The 13,676-nt window shown below is 38.0% G+C and overlaps 1 protein-coding gene across 3 annotated transcripts in view; it reads right to left on the bottom strand.

The window, feature by feature from the left end:
* Positions 1–13,676, bottom strand: part of TOPBP1 (DNA topoisomerase II binding protein 1) — a 28,841-nt gene that overhangs the window by 9,792 nt on the left and 5,373 nt on the right. For all 3 annotated transcript variants that reach the window (XM_032106439.1, XM_032106456.1, XM_032106445.1), the window contains 14 exons: positions 13,462–13,625; positions 12,239–12,486; positions 11,631–11,950; positions 10,689–10,861; positions 9,441–9,652; positions 8,593–8,873; positions 7,141–7,314; positions 6,080–6,189; positions 4,905–5,028; positions 4,373–4,525; positions 3,777–3,885; positions 2,974–3,166; positions 1,940–2,160; positions 693–856 (listed from right to left, as the gene is read on the bottom strand). In XM_032106439.1, coding sequence (XP_031962330.1) covers positions 693–856; positions 1,940–2,160; positions 2,974–3,166; positions 3,777–3,885; positions 4,373–4,525; positions 4,905–5,028; positions 6,080–6,189; positions 7,141–7,314; positions 8,593–8,873; positions 9,441–9,652; positions 10,689–10,861; positions 11,631–11,950; positions 12,239–12,486; positions 13,462–13,625 — 2,646 coding nt within the window. The remainder of the gene's footprint in view (positions 1–692; positions 857–1,939; positions 2,161–2,973; positions 3,167–3,776; positions 3,886–4,372; positions 4,526–4,904; positions 5,029–6,079; positions 6,190–7,140; positions 7,315–8,592; positions 8,874–9,440; positions 9,653–10,688; positions 10,862–11,630; positions 11,951–12,238; positions 12,487–13,461; positions 13,626–13,676) is intronic.

Genomic DNA, 13,676 nt, shown 5'->3' with positions numbered 1-13,676 from the left:
AATCCTTCATTCACATCCACAGAATGCCAGGTTGAACACATGAAGAAATCAGCATTGATCTATCACACTGCCTCATTCACTCACTTTCTATCAAGTCGGAATTCTGTACTATTTGAGGGCCTTTCCACTTACATGACACATTATGCCTCTGAAGACACAGAACTGCTAAAAGTCTGAGCATCAAGTGACACACTGCAGGCAAGACTATAAGCTCATTTTCCTTTCCCTTTCCAAGTTCACAATAAAACTGAATTTTAAAGCAGGTTTTGGCAGAAGAATAATTTCCCATTTGTACCTAAACATAAAATTCCAGATACCACCAAAGAAACAAAGGCCTAACTTTTTTTTCCAACATCCTAACATGGCTGGAGGAGTTCCAAGTAATACACATAGTAACTCTTCACTCCAAAGCCTGCCTTAGCATTCCAGCACTAACAGGACAAAAAGCTTTATTTGTCTAAATAAACAAGCTTTATTTTTTTAGCAAATACTATTTGTTCAAAATCTCAAAGGAAGGGGGAATATTGAAAATAACAGAAAAAAGAGACTAGAACTCCACAAAAGTAATCCACCTCAAAATTTTAAATGCAGATCTTCATATTTTATATTAACCATCAAATTCAAGATTTCTTGAAGTATTACTTCATCTCTCAGAACACAAATCATCATAAATACTATTTCATTTGACAAACCTTTTCTTTGGGCTCTGGTGCCACAGGAGGGTTAGCCAGGGGGAAAGCAATGCTGGGGGCCTGTGGAGTGGGGATCAAGTTATCTTTAATTGGTGTTTCAGGAGATCTACATATGGGATTCTTTAGACCTTCAATCACATCTCCATCCCCAGCCTCAGGAACAGCTGTGAAAGTAAAGTGTTGTTGCATGACTTGTCTTTGGCAGAATATAATTGTGTATGAGGTAAAAGATAAAATAAAAATAAATAAAAAAAACCCCCACATGCTGCTACAACATGTACAGTTATATTTCACCTGCCTTTCATAAAGATGCTCTTCCTTATACCACAAACCACCAACAGCAATACTGCAATCATGTCCCTGAATGCCTTGCTTAAAAAAAAAAAACCTCACATGACCTGATTTCTTTGGCTAAACTGCACTGATTTGGTTGAACCAAAAATTAATTGAAATAATTTATCTAATTTTCTTCAACCTCCTCCAGGACAAGGTCAGTTTTCAGGAAGACTGCTGCCACAGAAACTCTACAAGTAGATTGAGGAAAGAGTTGGTGGCAGCAGAAATAAAGAAATAAAGGATTCAGCTATCTCAGAACAGAAAGAAAACAAAAACAGATGAAAAAACATCTGGTTTTGGCAGAAAAGGTATGTTGCTTCCTTAGCTGTAGCAATAGACTTTAGACTTCAAGAAAAACAGGGAACATAAATAAAATACCTTCACTGAATCCTAACCCCAGCATGTCCATCAGCAACTTGACACATCTTGGTTTTTTGGGTCCATGACTTAATCTTGTACCCCAATTCTTCACCTATAAATATTTCCACTACAATGGAAAAGATGTGGCAGACATGAACTCCTGCAGCTGCTTTTGTATTCTCATTTGAATTCCACTATACTTACCCTGAGGTGTTACCTGGAAACCAGCTGTGGTTCAAAACACCAAAAAAATCAAAACAACTTGGAAAATTTTATGAAGTCTGTCAAGTTGTTGCGGTTTTTTTGGAACCACAGCAGTCTATTTTGAGACCAGAACCGCCTTGGTGTTTGACCACAAATGGATGGGAAAGCTTCTCTTTAAAAAACAGCAACACATAATGGAGCTCAAAGACGTGAAATTGTATTTTTGGCATTTGAGAAATGCCAACAATGCTCACTTTTTTTGTTAGTAAAACTCAAATGCTACTCTATTTTAAAAACCCCAAAGACCAAATGGAACAAGGATATTGCATTTCTAATTTTACCTATACCTGTCATCTCTGCATCAAGTACAGATCCTTTGAGGACAGACTCATCCATGTTCTTATTGGTGTTACTCTGACCTTGCTCAAGGTACTGAGAAGGACTATTAGGCCACTGAAGGTTGCTCACAAGTCTTGCTCTCTCTTCCCTCGCAGTAGGATCATCCCAAATGATCTGCTCACTCTGGGATGGCTCTGTGTTTATATCTGCCAGTGCCTGGCGGGATTGCCTAAGGGGAAAAAACCACAGATACCTTAACATACTCATTTCACAGAAGACTTCCATTCCAGAAGGCAACGTGTTAATTATCACATCAACTGCAGCACCCAAGTGACCTCATTATTAGAAACTATGTCTGGGAAAGGGGAAAACTTCAGTATAAAAGCTATTCTAGCATCCTGGCTTTATGAATCTAAGTGTCAGCATATCTGAAAAAAGGCACTCAAAATACCAGATATTTTTATTATATGCATATTAATAAGTTATTACAAAATCAGAGTACCTTACTCTTTATTAAGCCTATTTATTTGCAAATAAGCACCAAGCTAAATGAATAATTTTTGCAAGGGTTCCATTACTTTCTTACTGCACATCAGTGTTGATGGAGATCAAATCCTATTCTCCATTTGAAGAGAAAAGAAAAATAAAAGAGAAGAAACATTCACAGAGGTGCTTTGCAGTAATACCTACTACTTCTTTATGACCTATGTAAGCATTCATAAATACTTTCTTCAAAATCTGTAAGAACATGAAGGAATCTGAAGAGACAGAAAATAAGCCAGTTCAAAAACCAAACATTAAAACCAATCATACTAATTTGTTTTTTTTAAAAAAAACAAAAGATACCCACTATGGACTAAGACAACACTCTGACTTTACATAGCACATCCAGTTAAAGATTCTGAATTGCAAAAGAAGCAACTTAAGCACATCAGTAGAAACAGACAACACATCTGAAAACCCTGGAGACCTATTCATGTTTCAATGAATGTCTAAATGCACGCAAGGACAAAACAAGATACATTTAAATACAAATCGATACCTTAGAGCTTCCAAGACCCTGCTGCGGCCATTTCGCACAGAGCGTGCGCTATCAGGAGTGGCTGGAGAACCATCAAAGCTGCTCCTGGAAAGGGATCCTCTTTGCCCTTGTGGTTTCACTAGTGATGTGGCAGACATGAGCTCCTGCAGCTGCCTTTGGAAATCTTCCCTCATTTCTAGTGCTTGGGTTAAAACTTAAGAGAAGAAACAAAACTTATAATATCACAACTCTCATACTGTAACAAGTGAAAAGTGAACAACTGCTCACTGTTTCAGTGAAAACTGAAATTCCAGTCAACCTCCCTCCTCCACCAGGACAAAGACTATACATTAAAAAGAGAAAAAGTACTTGGGTAAGAGGGTCTAGGAAAACTACATATGCCCCAAGTCACCTATTTTTAGACACAAGGAGAAATCTCCATTTGGCTCACTTCTGAATTTCCTCACACAATCTAACTTAGATCCACAACTCTTCCATAACACATTTATTTACATAACTTATACTCCAAAACAACAATCTGTCACATTAAGGACAAACTTCAGTGTTTTAAAAACAAAGAAATGGCAATTAAGTATCCTCCAGTGAATGATCATGATTTTCTTGTGGGCTGTCAAGATCTTTAAAATAGAGAGGAAAACCCTTTCCTGGCATCCAGCAGCAATAAAAGCTAGCTGTACTTGACCAGTATATAAATATGCTACCTAAAGTTTCCCGATCTTAACATTCAGCACCTGGAACTGCAAAGACTCATATTGATAGTTTGATATTCCATAAATAATATGAAAACAGTGATTTACATTTACCTCCTTTGGATTCACTTGCTACAGCTTGTTCTTCCCCTATAGCAACCATTTCCTTTATCTGGTCAGTAGTTACATCATCATCAGCATCATCTTCATCCACTGGAATAATCTAAAACCAATGAAGACAAGTAGATTCCTCAAAAAACATTCTTTTATTCTTTTTAACCATGTCTGACACTTGTAGAAATTCTGAAGATTATTATTCTTGCCTTAGAGTAAATCTAACCTTTCTGCTACTGCAATGACAGTAGAACAGTAACATGGGTGACAACTCCTAGTCTGCAGGCTTAATGTCTATTAAAGCAAGTTCACACCTTGGCTCTCATTACCTAAAAGAAAAGACATCTATCTTTTCAAATTTGGAAAGCAAATCCTGAAATGCCTGTGTTTTCCTCCATCGCCCTAGAAGATGAATATTACAAATGCAGAAAAACCTTAAGGAACATCTGCAATAGCTGCTATTAATCACTAGCTAAGCCTGATTCAGTACTTATTCATTACTGAATAAGTATTAATGTTTTTATTAATACGTCAATATAACTACTAGCTGAATCCAAATCACCTCATGGAACACACATTCCTATCACACATCATACCTCATTTTCCTCTGCTGGTTTTCCAGTTGAAAGAGGTTTACTGGAGCAGGAGGAGAACCTGATGTCTTGTACTGCACTGATGTCCAAGCTCATTTTGGGATTGTAAGTGTGAGGAAAGAGAGATTCAGGAAGCCGTTTATATTCTCGGGCACTCTGTAGGAACATCAGTTAATAAGAGGAAGATGAAGGAGTGATTGAGATAAAAGAAGTTTCACACCTAAATATAGGAAAAGTACAACAGAAACATTGTCAAAAAAAGTACTTCGCACAAGGGGAAAAAGGTGGTTGCCATTCTGGGAAAAAAGTAGCAGAAGTGTTCAGTGGAAGAAAATTCATTTCTCCTCCTGGAAAAAAAGGTAAATGTATATCAGTGAAAAGAGATCACTCAATTTATTAATTCAAAGTGGGATGCAAAACATTATTCCTTATATATGTTTAGTATAAATGCATACAGATAATCCCCTGTCATAGAAGTGGTTTTAAGCCTCTATTTCCCTTTACTTTTAAATAGAGAACAAAACAAGCTTCATACCTCTAAAAGCCAGTGCTCTGAAACAATATGTATACCCCGTTCTTTAACAGATTTGTACTCTTTATTGTTATCATTCTGTCCTCCCTTATAGATGAAGTGTGTTACTGTTTCATCAAAGCACCATCTGGAAAAGAGAACAAAATACAACTTGAAGATGAAATTTCTATCAAAAAGTATCATAAATCCAGCTCAAAAATTGTCCTGTCTCTTATTCAAGTTAAAGTAGTTTTGCCTATTTTGTTATGCCTCAATAAACAATGAGAAAAGAAAGTGGGTTCTTTGCCAGAAAAGACAGCATTCAGTTTCATGATAGAACAATTTCAAACTGCTTTGAAAGCATTCCTGAGGAAAATAAACTAAACAGGATAAACATATGGAAACATATGGAAAGGAGGGGTTTTGCCTCAGGATTTGTTTTGTTTTTATTTAAGTGAGTGGAATTTTAAATCAGTTTCTGAAAAGAATGGGTGATCCCAGATAAGAGCTTTTTCTTTTGTTGTCATATTGAGCTGCAAGTGAAATACTGATCCTTGAAGCTCAAAATAAACAAAATGAGGACTGTTAGTTTTTAAACTGATAAAAACAAGTACTTGCTATCTAATCCAAGTATCTTCAGCATTTCTAAGCTACTGTCAAACATAAGGGCAACTTCCTTCACACCATGAATAATAATACTTATATAAGTCAGTAACAAAACACATAAATCAGATTTAGTGGAAGCAGAAATCTGATTAAATCACAAATGTTAGTTGGTAGTTTCCCTTCATGACAACCTATTTTTCCTAAGCTTTTCTAAGAACACTGACATCTCACTGACTTGAGATGCTTCAAATCTAGAAAATAATTTGTTTTGAGCCAGAGAGAAACACACACAAATTCACATCAGATTCAAAATGTAAAATATAAAGCAAATGTTAAACCATCCAAAATCTAAACTTCTTCAAAACAAAGGAAAAAAAAAACCCAAAAAACAAATTGCAGTTCAAGAAGACTTCTGGACAAACATTATGAAGAATACAGGGACTGGGGACGTGGCAGGGAAAGATGGCCTCGTTCCACATCACGAGTGCATGACTGCTGTTTAAGATGGTGCAATCTAATGTTTAGCGATAGCAAAAGGCGTATTAGGATGCAAAGACTTGTAGTTATTTGAAGCCATTTGTATTGGCTGGTACCTGTAGTCTGCTCCAAGAGAAGCTGCTACTGCATTCAGCTCCCTTTGCCTCTTACTAAGTTTTTTACTAACATATATAACAGCATCAGCTAAAGGCTTGGGCTCTTCTTCCTGGTCAAGCAGCAGGGATAAAAACAGGAGAGTCATGACTGGAAGGCTTCTGTATCAATAACAAAAATATTTTAATATTTAGTGAAGCATGTAGTAAAATACACAGTGACAAGAAAGGTAAGATAAACACACTCCCTCTATTTCTGATGCTCCCCTACTCATGCTCAAAACCCAGCATTATTAACATACCATGCACTAGGAATGTCAAGACAAAAGATTCATTCTCAACCAGTCTCCCTAGAACAGAGTATGCTCCTTTCATCACAGGCTGAACACTGAAATTAGGGAATTATCAAACCTAACACTACTGAAGTATTTCACTGTAGAGGAGTGAGACAAGTAAGACTAAGGAGCTACAAAATAAGAAGTAGTAGCCTTCCCTTTCCAGAGCTCATTAGCTTTCTTGACCCTCCTCAAAAGTAAACAGTGCACTAACATAGCAAGCAATGCATAAATGCTCCCTTTCCTCCTACACCCTTTTGTTTTCTCTCATTTTTTTTCTCCTATTAAGCACCAGAGCAGCACCTTCGAGAGGAAGGCATGAAAAGAAGACACATGCATTAATAAAGAACTCCAAACTGTAGTCCAAGACAAAATATCTAACCCTGTTCAGCTGGAACCTGAGAATTTCTTAAATGTGATATCTCACCCCAACACTACAAAATCTAAATTGGTACATGTTTATATGCCATATTACTTAGCAACTGCTTATTCTTCAAGACTGTAGTACAGACAGTAGAAAAAGGTTTTAAAATTCTTTGCCTTCCATGAGGAAATTCTTCTATATTACCTTCCTTTAACTGTCATTGAAGAACACATAATCACATGAATTTGTATTCAAACAGATCACAAATAACAATTCACAAATTCCTTTGTAACTTACATCACAAAAGATAAAGCTTTTTCCTAATCAAACCTATGCTCCAGCAACTAAACCCCCAAATTTCCTACCACTTCTGGCTGTGCAGCAGCCAATTGAGGGCTGGCAGAAAGAGCTGTTGCCTGCGTTGTGCTGCTTGCCAGTGCCAGTTTCAAGTTTCTGCCGATGACTTCAGAGAGAGGCGTACTCAGTTTCCTGGTTTTTTGTTCAGGACCTCTAGGAGTTTCCAAAGCTTCCAGAGCATCCTACCAAAAAAGAAAGAAGAAACTGACTGGCTTTCATGAACACCTCACAAAATTCTCACTCAAGTGCTTAGTTTTACAAATACAGTAAGAGTTCATACTCCTAAACCAGGACAGCAAACTACAGGAGCAGCTACCAAGTGCAACTGTAATACCACTGCACAAAAGCTGTACAAGACAAACCTAATCTTGGAGTCTGTTTAAGCAAAAAAAGAAGACAAGAGATTCTCTGACGAGATTCTCTCTGTTCACTGCCATCACTGAGAATTGCCCTCAGTGGAAAAGCCAGTGACCAAACACAGGTATTCCTAACCCCAACCAATTACTTTCATGTACTTACACCTTGCCCCACAGGAGATGCACGAGTATGTGATTCTATCTGCACCTTTAAAATACCATTTCACGCTGTCCTTTTTTATACAAAAAGAGAAATTTTGGTCTAGAATATATTGCTTTTGAAAATCATCAGAGCTTTTTCCTCATGAATCAGAACTATCTAAAGAGAACATTGGCTTCTTCTACATTTGCAACATGTTTTGTCCTATTGTGGGCAAAGAGATTAATAAATAAAACAGAAAACCCCCCACAACAGAACAGACAACCCACAAGCAATGCCCCAAAACACCTAACACTGCAGGAATTCAATGCATTGACCTTTCAGTTAAGGCCTTGAAAATTAAAAACTAACCCAAAGCCTACCAAAGCACACCTGAGACATTCAAGAGCTCTTCCAGTACAGATACTCTTTAAGTGTCAGGGGGGGTTTTTTGCTGGTTTCTCCAGCTTTTTGTGGCCTTCAGAATAAGACACTGAACCCAAAACCCCAACACATTTTTCAGCTTGCAACAATAGCTTTGTAACTGCTCTAAAGCTATTACATTAGAACACGTCATCAAAGCAGCATTTCATCAGAAAATGCAAACACTTGTTTCCAAATACCTGGAGCAATTTTAAGGTGTCTTGTTATTATCAGTCTTTAGGTGCAAAGAACACCGACTGGATGCTGTCTGAGGTGTAGGACACACAAGCATATGACGCAATAAGCACAAAGAAGCTTTGTTAAGGACATTACAGCACTTTCTAGTCAATAAATTTAGTCCACAGGTCATTAAGTAAACTATATAAATAAAGGAGCCAGTTTTCCTGGCTTTATTCAAAAGGGAAAGTCTGTATATGAACAGCATAAAAAGGGGTAAAAACACAGGTTTCTGTGCTGCTTTCAAGTTTATGCACATCTTAAACAGTAGTGGCCACACAGACTAAAAGGTTTGCAGTAATCACCTTTACATCAAAAGAAGGCTTGAACAACTTGTCTTTGGAAAGAAACTTTGATGGTGTATCAAGATGTAAAGATGGCTCTTTCTGGAGCGGTCCCCCTTGTGCAACAGGGGTTGTCTTCCCAGTATGATGAGAGATTACAGCTTGGAAAGCTTTACTCTGGAACCTGTTGATATCAAGGGGGGTCACAGCTCCTTTTTTTCCAGCTTCAAGGAGATGAGTAGGTTCTGAATCGGGAGATTTAACAGTTGCTGGTGTTTTGCTAAGCTGGGTAATGAAACTCCCTGTATTTTTAAAAGAAACAAAGAAAACGTAAGGAAGCACACTGTTTGTTCTTTTGAACACAGACCCCACATACTCTTATTTAAACAACAACCGTGAAGAACTGAACAGAGGGGCATCAAATCATTGCAGACTAACAAGTCTGAAGTCCTAACGTGGATCTGTCATTAATTCCCATGCAAGCTACAGAGCAGCATATGTGCCAAAAAGGACAAAGCTGAGACACTGAGCTTGAATCCAACTGACTGATAACCACAAGACCCCACTGGCTTCACCAGATTTACAGCAAACACATGGTATCACTTCTGTAATCACAACTCAACACCAGGAAAAAATACGGTTGCACATGCAACCTGGTCTAATGGAAGGTGTCTTGGTCCATGGGCAAGGATCTTTAAGGTCCCTTCAAATTAAACCAATCTACAATTCTATGTTAATATTTGGAAAAATATCCTTTAGCTCTAATACTTTGAAGGTGTTAGGAAAAAAATTTCATCATACCTGCCTTCTTTATCATGAACAAACACTACAATGACACAATCATATTCCTAAACTTGCTAAGAACCAACCTTCAGCCTCTCCATTTTCAACCAAGAACTTGCTTTCATCTGCTCTCTTTCCTGTCCTTGCAGACTGCAAAAGCCAAGCTACAGTGACTGCTGGCAAATTCCACTTCTTTGCAGCTTCATACTTGGAGCCGCTCGGTTCTCTCACCACAAGATGGGTGCTGGCAAACATTCCTTTTTTCGCGCTGGCTTTCCGCACAAAGAATTCTTGGACTCTGCAATTAGATTGATAAAACACTCGTTTAGTCATAAACAACATTATTCTAGGGTACATTTATACAATTATAAAATGTATTCTTGCAACAGAAAAAGAAGCAATAGAATTGATACCTAAGGCCACCCATTTAGCACTTTACAGCCTAACCTACAGAAAAGAAAAAAAAAAAACCAAAGAAACCCCACCTCCCCCAAAAAAACCCCAAAACAACAACAAAAACAAGTTACACAGTAATGCTTTGCTTCTACCAGCACTGAAAACAATATTTCTTATACTCCAGCAATCTTTACATATCCCATTTTCAAATCATACACTGGGCCTAACATTCTTCAGCAAGATGAATGGAACAGGCTTGCTTCCCTTCCAGAGTCAAGCATCATTTCCAAATGAACAACAGTTTTTTTTATATTACAGTTTTTCTCTTATTATCAAGGACACAGTCTTGCAAAAAGATGGCAGGACTGAGAACTCACCAAGAATTTAGTCCAGATAGGCTACAAACCAGATCAAATGATACTCCAAGCTAGACAATTTTGCCATGTCGTGACTAAATGCATTTTTCTTAAAGTTTTTCAAAGATCTTGATGAACTCTAAGTAAATAGGGCACCATTTCTAAGGAGCTGGGATGGTGAATGGGGTTCACCATGGTTACGAGGCTGAGCCAGATGGTACTGAAGAAGAACAGTGGTCCTTCCCTAGATAATCAAAGAGCATCTTGGAGGCCACACCAGAAAACCTGACTTTCATTGATTGATTCAAGAGCAGAATAAAAAGTTGCTGAGACTCAGTTATTGGAAAATAAGAGACTGAGCATATTCTGGTAGAAATCAGACTGTGTGAGTACTGATCATATTTCCTTAAAAGAGAGGAAAATAGAAGAACTATATAATGATGTCTCATTTCAGCACCAGGTTTTGTAAATGAATGGAATTCAAAAGAGCTTTAACTCCAATATTGTACAGAAGAAATGAAATGCATAATAGCAGCACATTGGCTCTTTAAGAACAGGAAGAAACAGTAACAGGAGATATACCTGGCTCCCAGCACTCCTGCCAGATAAACAAGGGAGTCTCTCTCGGCACCGATGAACTGGCTAAAAGAAAGAACACAATCTTCCAGAGGGGTAGCTCCTTCCATTACCAGGACTGGTGTGAAGAGAGGATTGGATCGGATGTCTAAAAGGACTTGCTGTTCCACGCATGTTATCTTCAAGAAGATGAAAGAGAGAAAAATGTAAATCAAGGCTACAACAGCATTTATGGACTCAACAATGAGCAATCCTGCTTCCATCATTACACCTGAGACAAATTGTTCCCCATTGGATCAGACAAATTCTTTTTTAGACCACGTCAGTTTTGTCAAGTTTGACATAACGAGGCATTATTCAGAACTTTTCTGTTACTAAAGTTCCAACCCCAGAGATTCCCATAAAACTGGAGGTTTCCAGTTCAGTGCATGATCTGAGGATCTGTATAGATTTACTTCACAGGGAGTTACTGAATACTGAAAGTTACTAACAGCTGGTAGTCTGTATCATGTGCCTGCTCTTGACAAATATCCTTGGTATTCTTTGACTTTTAAGCTATAAAGGTGACTTGCTCTTCTGCCACAAATTTAAAAAAAGCTATAAAAAGCATGAAAGAAACGAAAATATCAAATTAAATCATTATTAGTCAACTAGCTCCTTCTAGAGTTCATCATTTAGAAACAATGCTGTCAGACCTCATATAAGCCTGGGTCATGACAATGAAGTCCTATTCAAAAATCCTGTAGAAAATGAAGTGAAACAGATAGGACATCCTAAAGTTGCAGAGGCTTTTAATGCAGGCTTTTGTTCAGTACATCTCAAATGAAATGAGGCTAATATCTCAGTATCTTCCTTATATTTAAGCCATCAATAACTGCATTCTGACAAGACAAATTTCTAATACAGATACTTGTTTATTTGGGAATTGAAAAAGTGTAACTCCCTTACCAGCCATGTATTTGTGACAACGTCACCAACAGTTGCCTTCACTGTGCACCCTAATAAAGGTACCACAGCATAGTCTGCAATGGTTCTGCTTTGCAGTGGCAGAACTTCCCCGGCATTGTCCTTTATAATATCTGCAATGCAGGACTCGTCCTCTTCATCAAAACCCAGAAGAAGAAATCTCTTTCTGAAAAATAAGCCTCCTTCAGCCAGTGCAGAAGACTCTGCCAAAGACCCATTACAGACAGAAGGCTGATTCTCTCCTTGAGCAGTCAAGTTAGTAACATCACTGAAGGTTCTGGATGTTAGTTTTTCAACTTCATCTGAAACGGTAAAGAAAAATAAAAAAGAACCAAGCGTAATAATTGTTTGACAAGAACATCAACGACAACTCAAAACAGTTTCATGAAGAAATCACAGTATTGTGCTGTTTTCAGCCAGGTTTTAGTTAAAAATGGTTCTATATAGGCCTATTTAAATTTGAATTCTAAAACACAAAGTAGAAGTTAACATACTAGATACAGGTAAATTTTTAATAAGCAAATTCTGCAAGCTCAAATGCTAATTATGAGCAGTTAAACTTTCTACAGTATGCTGAGCCTAGAACATACCTAGTGTAGGATAGTTATTTACATATTGAGAGAGGAAGTCATCTTCAGCAGCTTTCTGGTGCTTTACCATGTTCACAGCATCTTTCTTCAAGAGACTGTTTTTTTTGGGAAAAATTGACTTCATTCCAGGTTGTTCCAAAATTGGATTCTCTAACAGCTGGTAGTTTAGAGGGATATAGTGCTCCACTGGACAGAGACAACCTTTACCAAATGACTCCAGCAACCATTTTGCTGTCACTATATGAGGCCTATAAAATAAAATGTTATAGAAACAAGTTACAGCAGGTTTCAGACCTGTGAATCTTCTTTCCTCCTCCAAAAATACCAGTATATACACACACATGCACAGAGTCTGTAACACTAATACTGAGCAAGCTTTGGGCAATTTACAACCCTTAAGAGACTTTTTAATTCTTTCAGTCTGAGAACAGAGTCTTTCATAATTATTTTCTATAACATAAATTACATCTGCCACTGCTGCATTGCCAAGTTCTTCCTCCTCAATGTACTAACAAATACATGTTAACACCTCTTTTCACCAATAAGAACACTTGCTTTTCTACTCACTGAGATCACTCATAGCTACCCAAAGACAGTACTGGAAAGCACACGAGGATATACATATGACCACTAGCTTTAAGTCTTCTCATTTAACTCAAGAACTGGAATCAATATCAATATGTGATTCCAAAGAATCATACAGTGGTTTGGAAGGAAACTTAAAGATGATCTAGTTCCAACCCCTCTGCCATGAACAGGGGACACCTTCCACTAGACCAGGTTGCTCTAAGCTCCATCCAACCTGGCCTTGAACACTTACAAGGACGGGGCACGACAGCTTCTCTGGGCAGCCAGAGAAGCCTCACCACCCTCACAGCAAAGAATTTCTTTCTAATATCCAATCTAGACCTCCTCTCTTTCAGTTTAAGGCTATTCCTCCTTGCCCTGTCTCTATATGTCCTTGCCAAAAGTCCTTATCCACTTCTCTTGTAGGCTCCCTTCAGGTACTGGATGGCCACAATTTGGTCACCTCAAAGCCTTCTCAACCTAATCCTCTCAGCCTTTCCTCGTAGGAGAGGTGCTCCATCCCTTTGACCATCTTGGTGGCCCTCCCCTGAACTCACTCCAACAGATTGATATATTTTCTGTGCTGGGGACCCCAAAGGTGGTGGCAGAAAGAAAACAAGGTGTAACTAGACCTTAAGCAATGTAGTTATCACAACCTGTGAGCCATTTTGTCCAAAAAGTGTTTCAGCTCATCATTATTTTCCCCCAGAATGACATGAGTAACATCTTCATTAAGTTGATTAAATCGAACACCACCACCACAATTAATAAGCCTTCTCATCTTGTCCAACTTCCTGCCACTGAAGCCACAGAGATAGATCTACAAAGAGAACAGAGTAACACATAAAGCCGCAAAAATGTAAAAAAAAAA

The sequence above is a fragment of the Corvus moneduloides genome, chromosome 1 (assembly GCF_009650955.1).
Source record: "Corvus moneduloides isolate bCorMon1 chromosome 1, bCorMon1.pri, whole genome shotgun sequence".
Taxonomy (NCBI): Eukaryota; Metazoa; Chordata; class Aves; order Passeriformes; family Corvidae; genus Corvus; species Corvus moneduloides.
The sequence above is the reverse complement of the archived record's forward strand: the minus strand, read 5'-3'. Positions and strand labels throughout refer to the sequence as shown.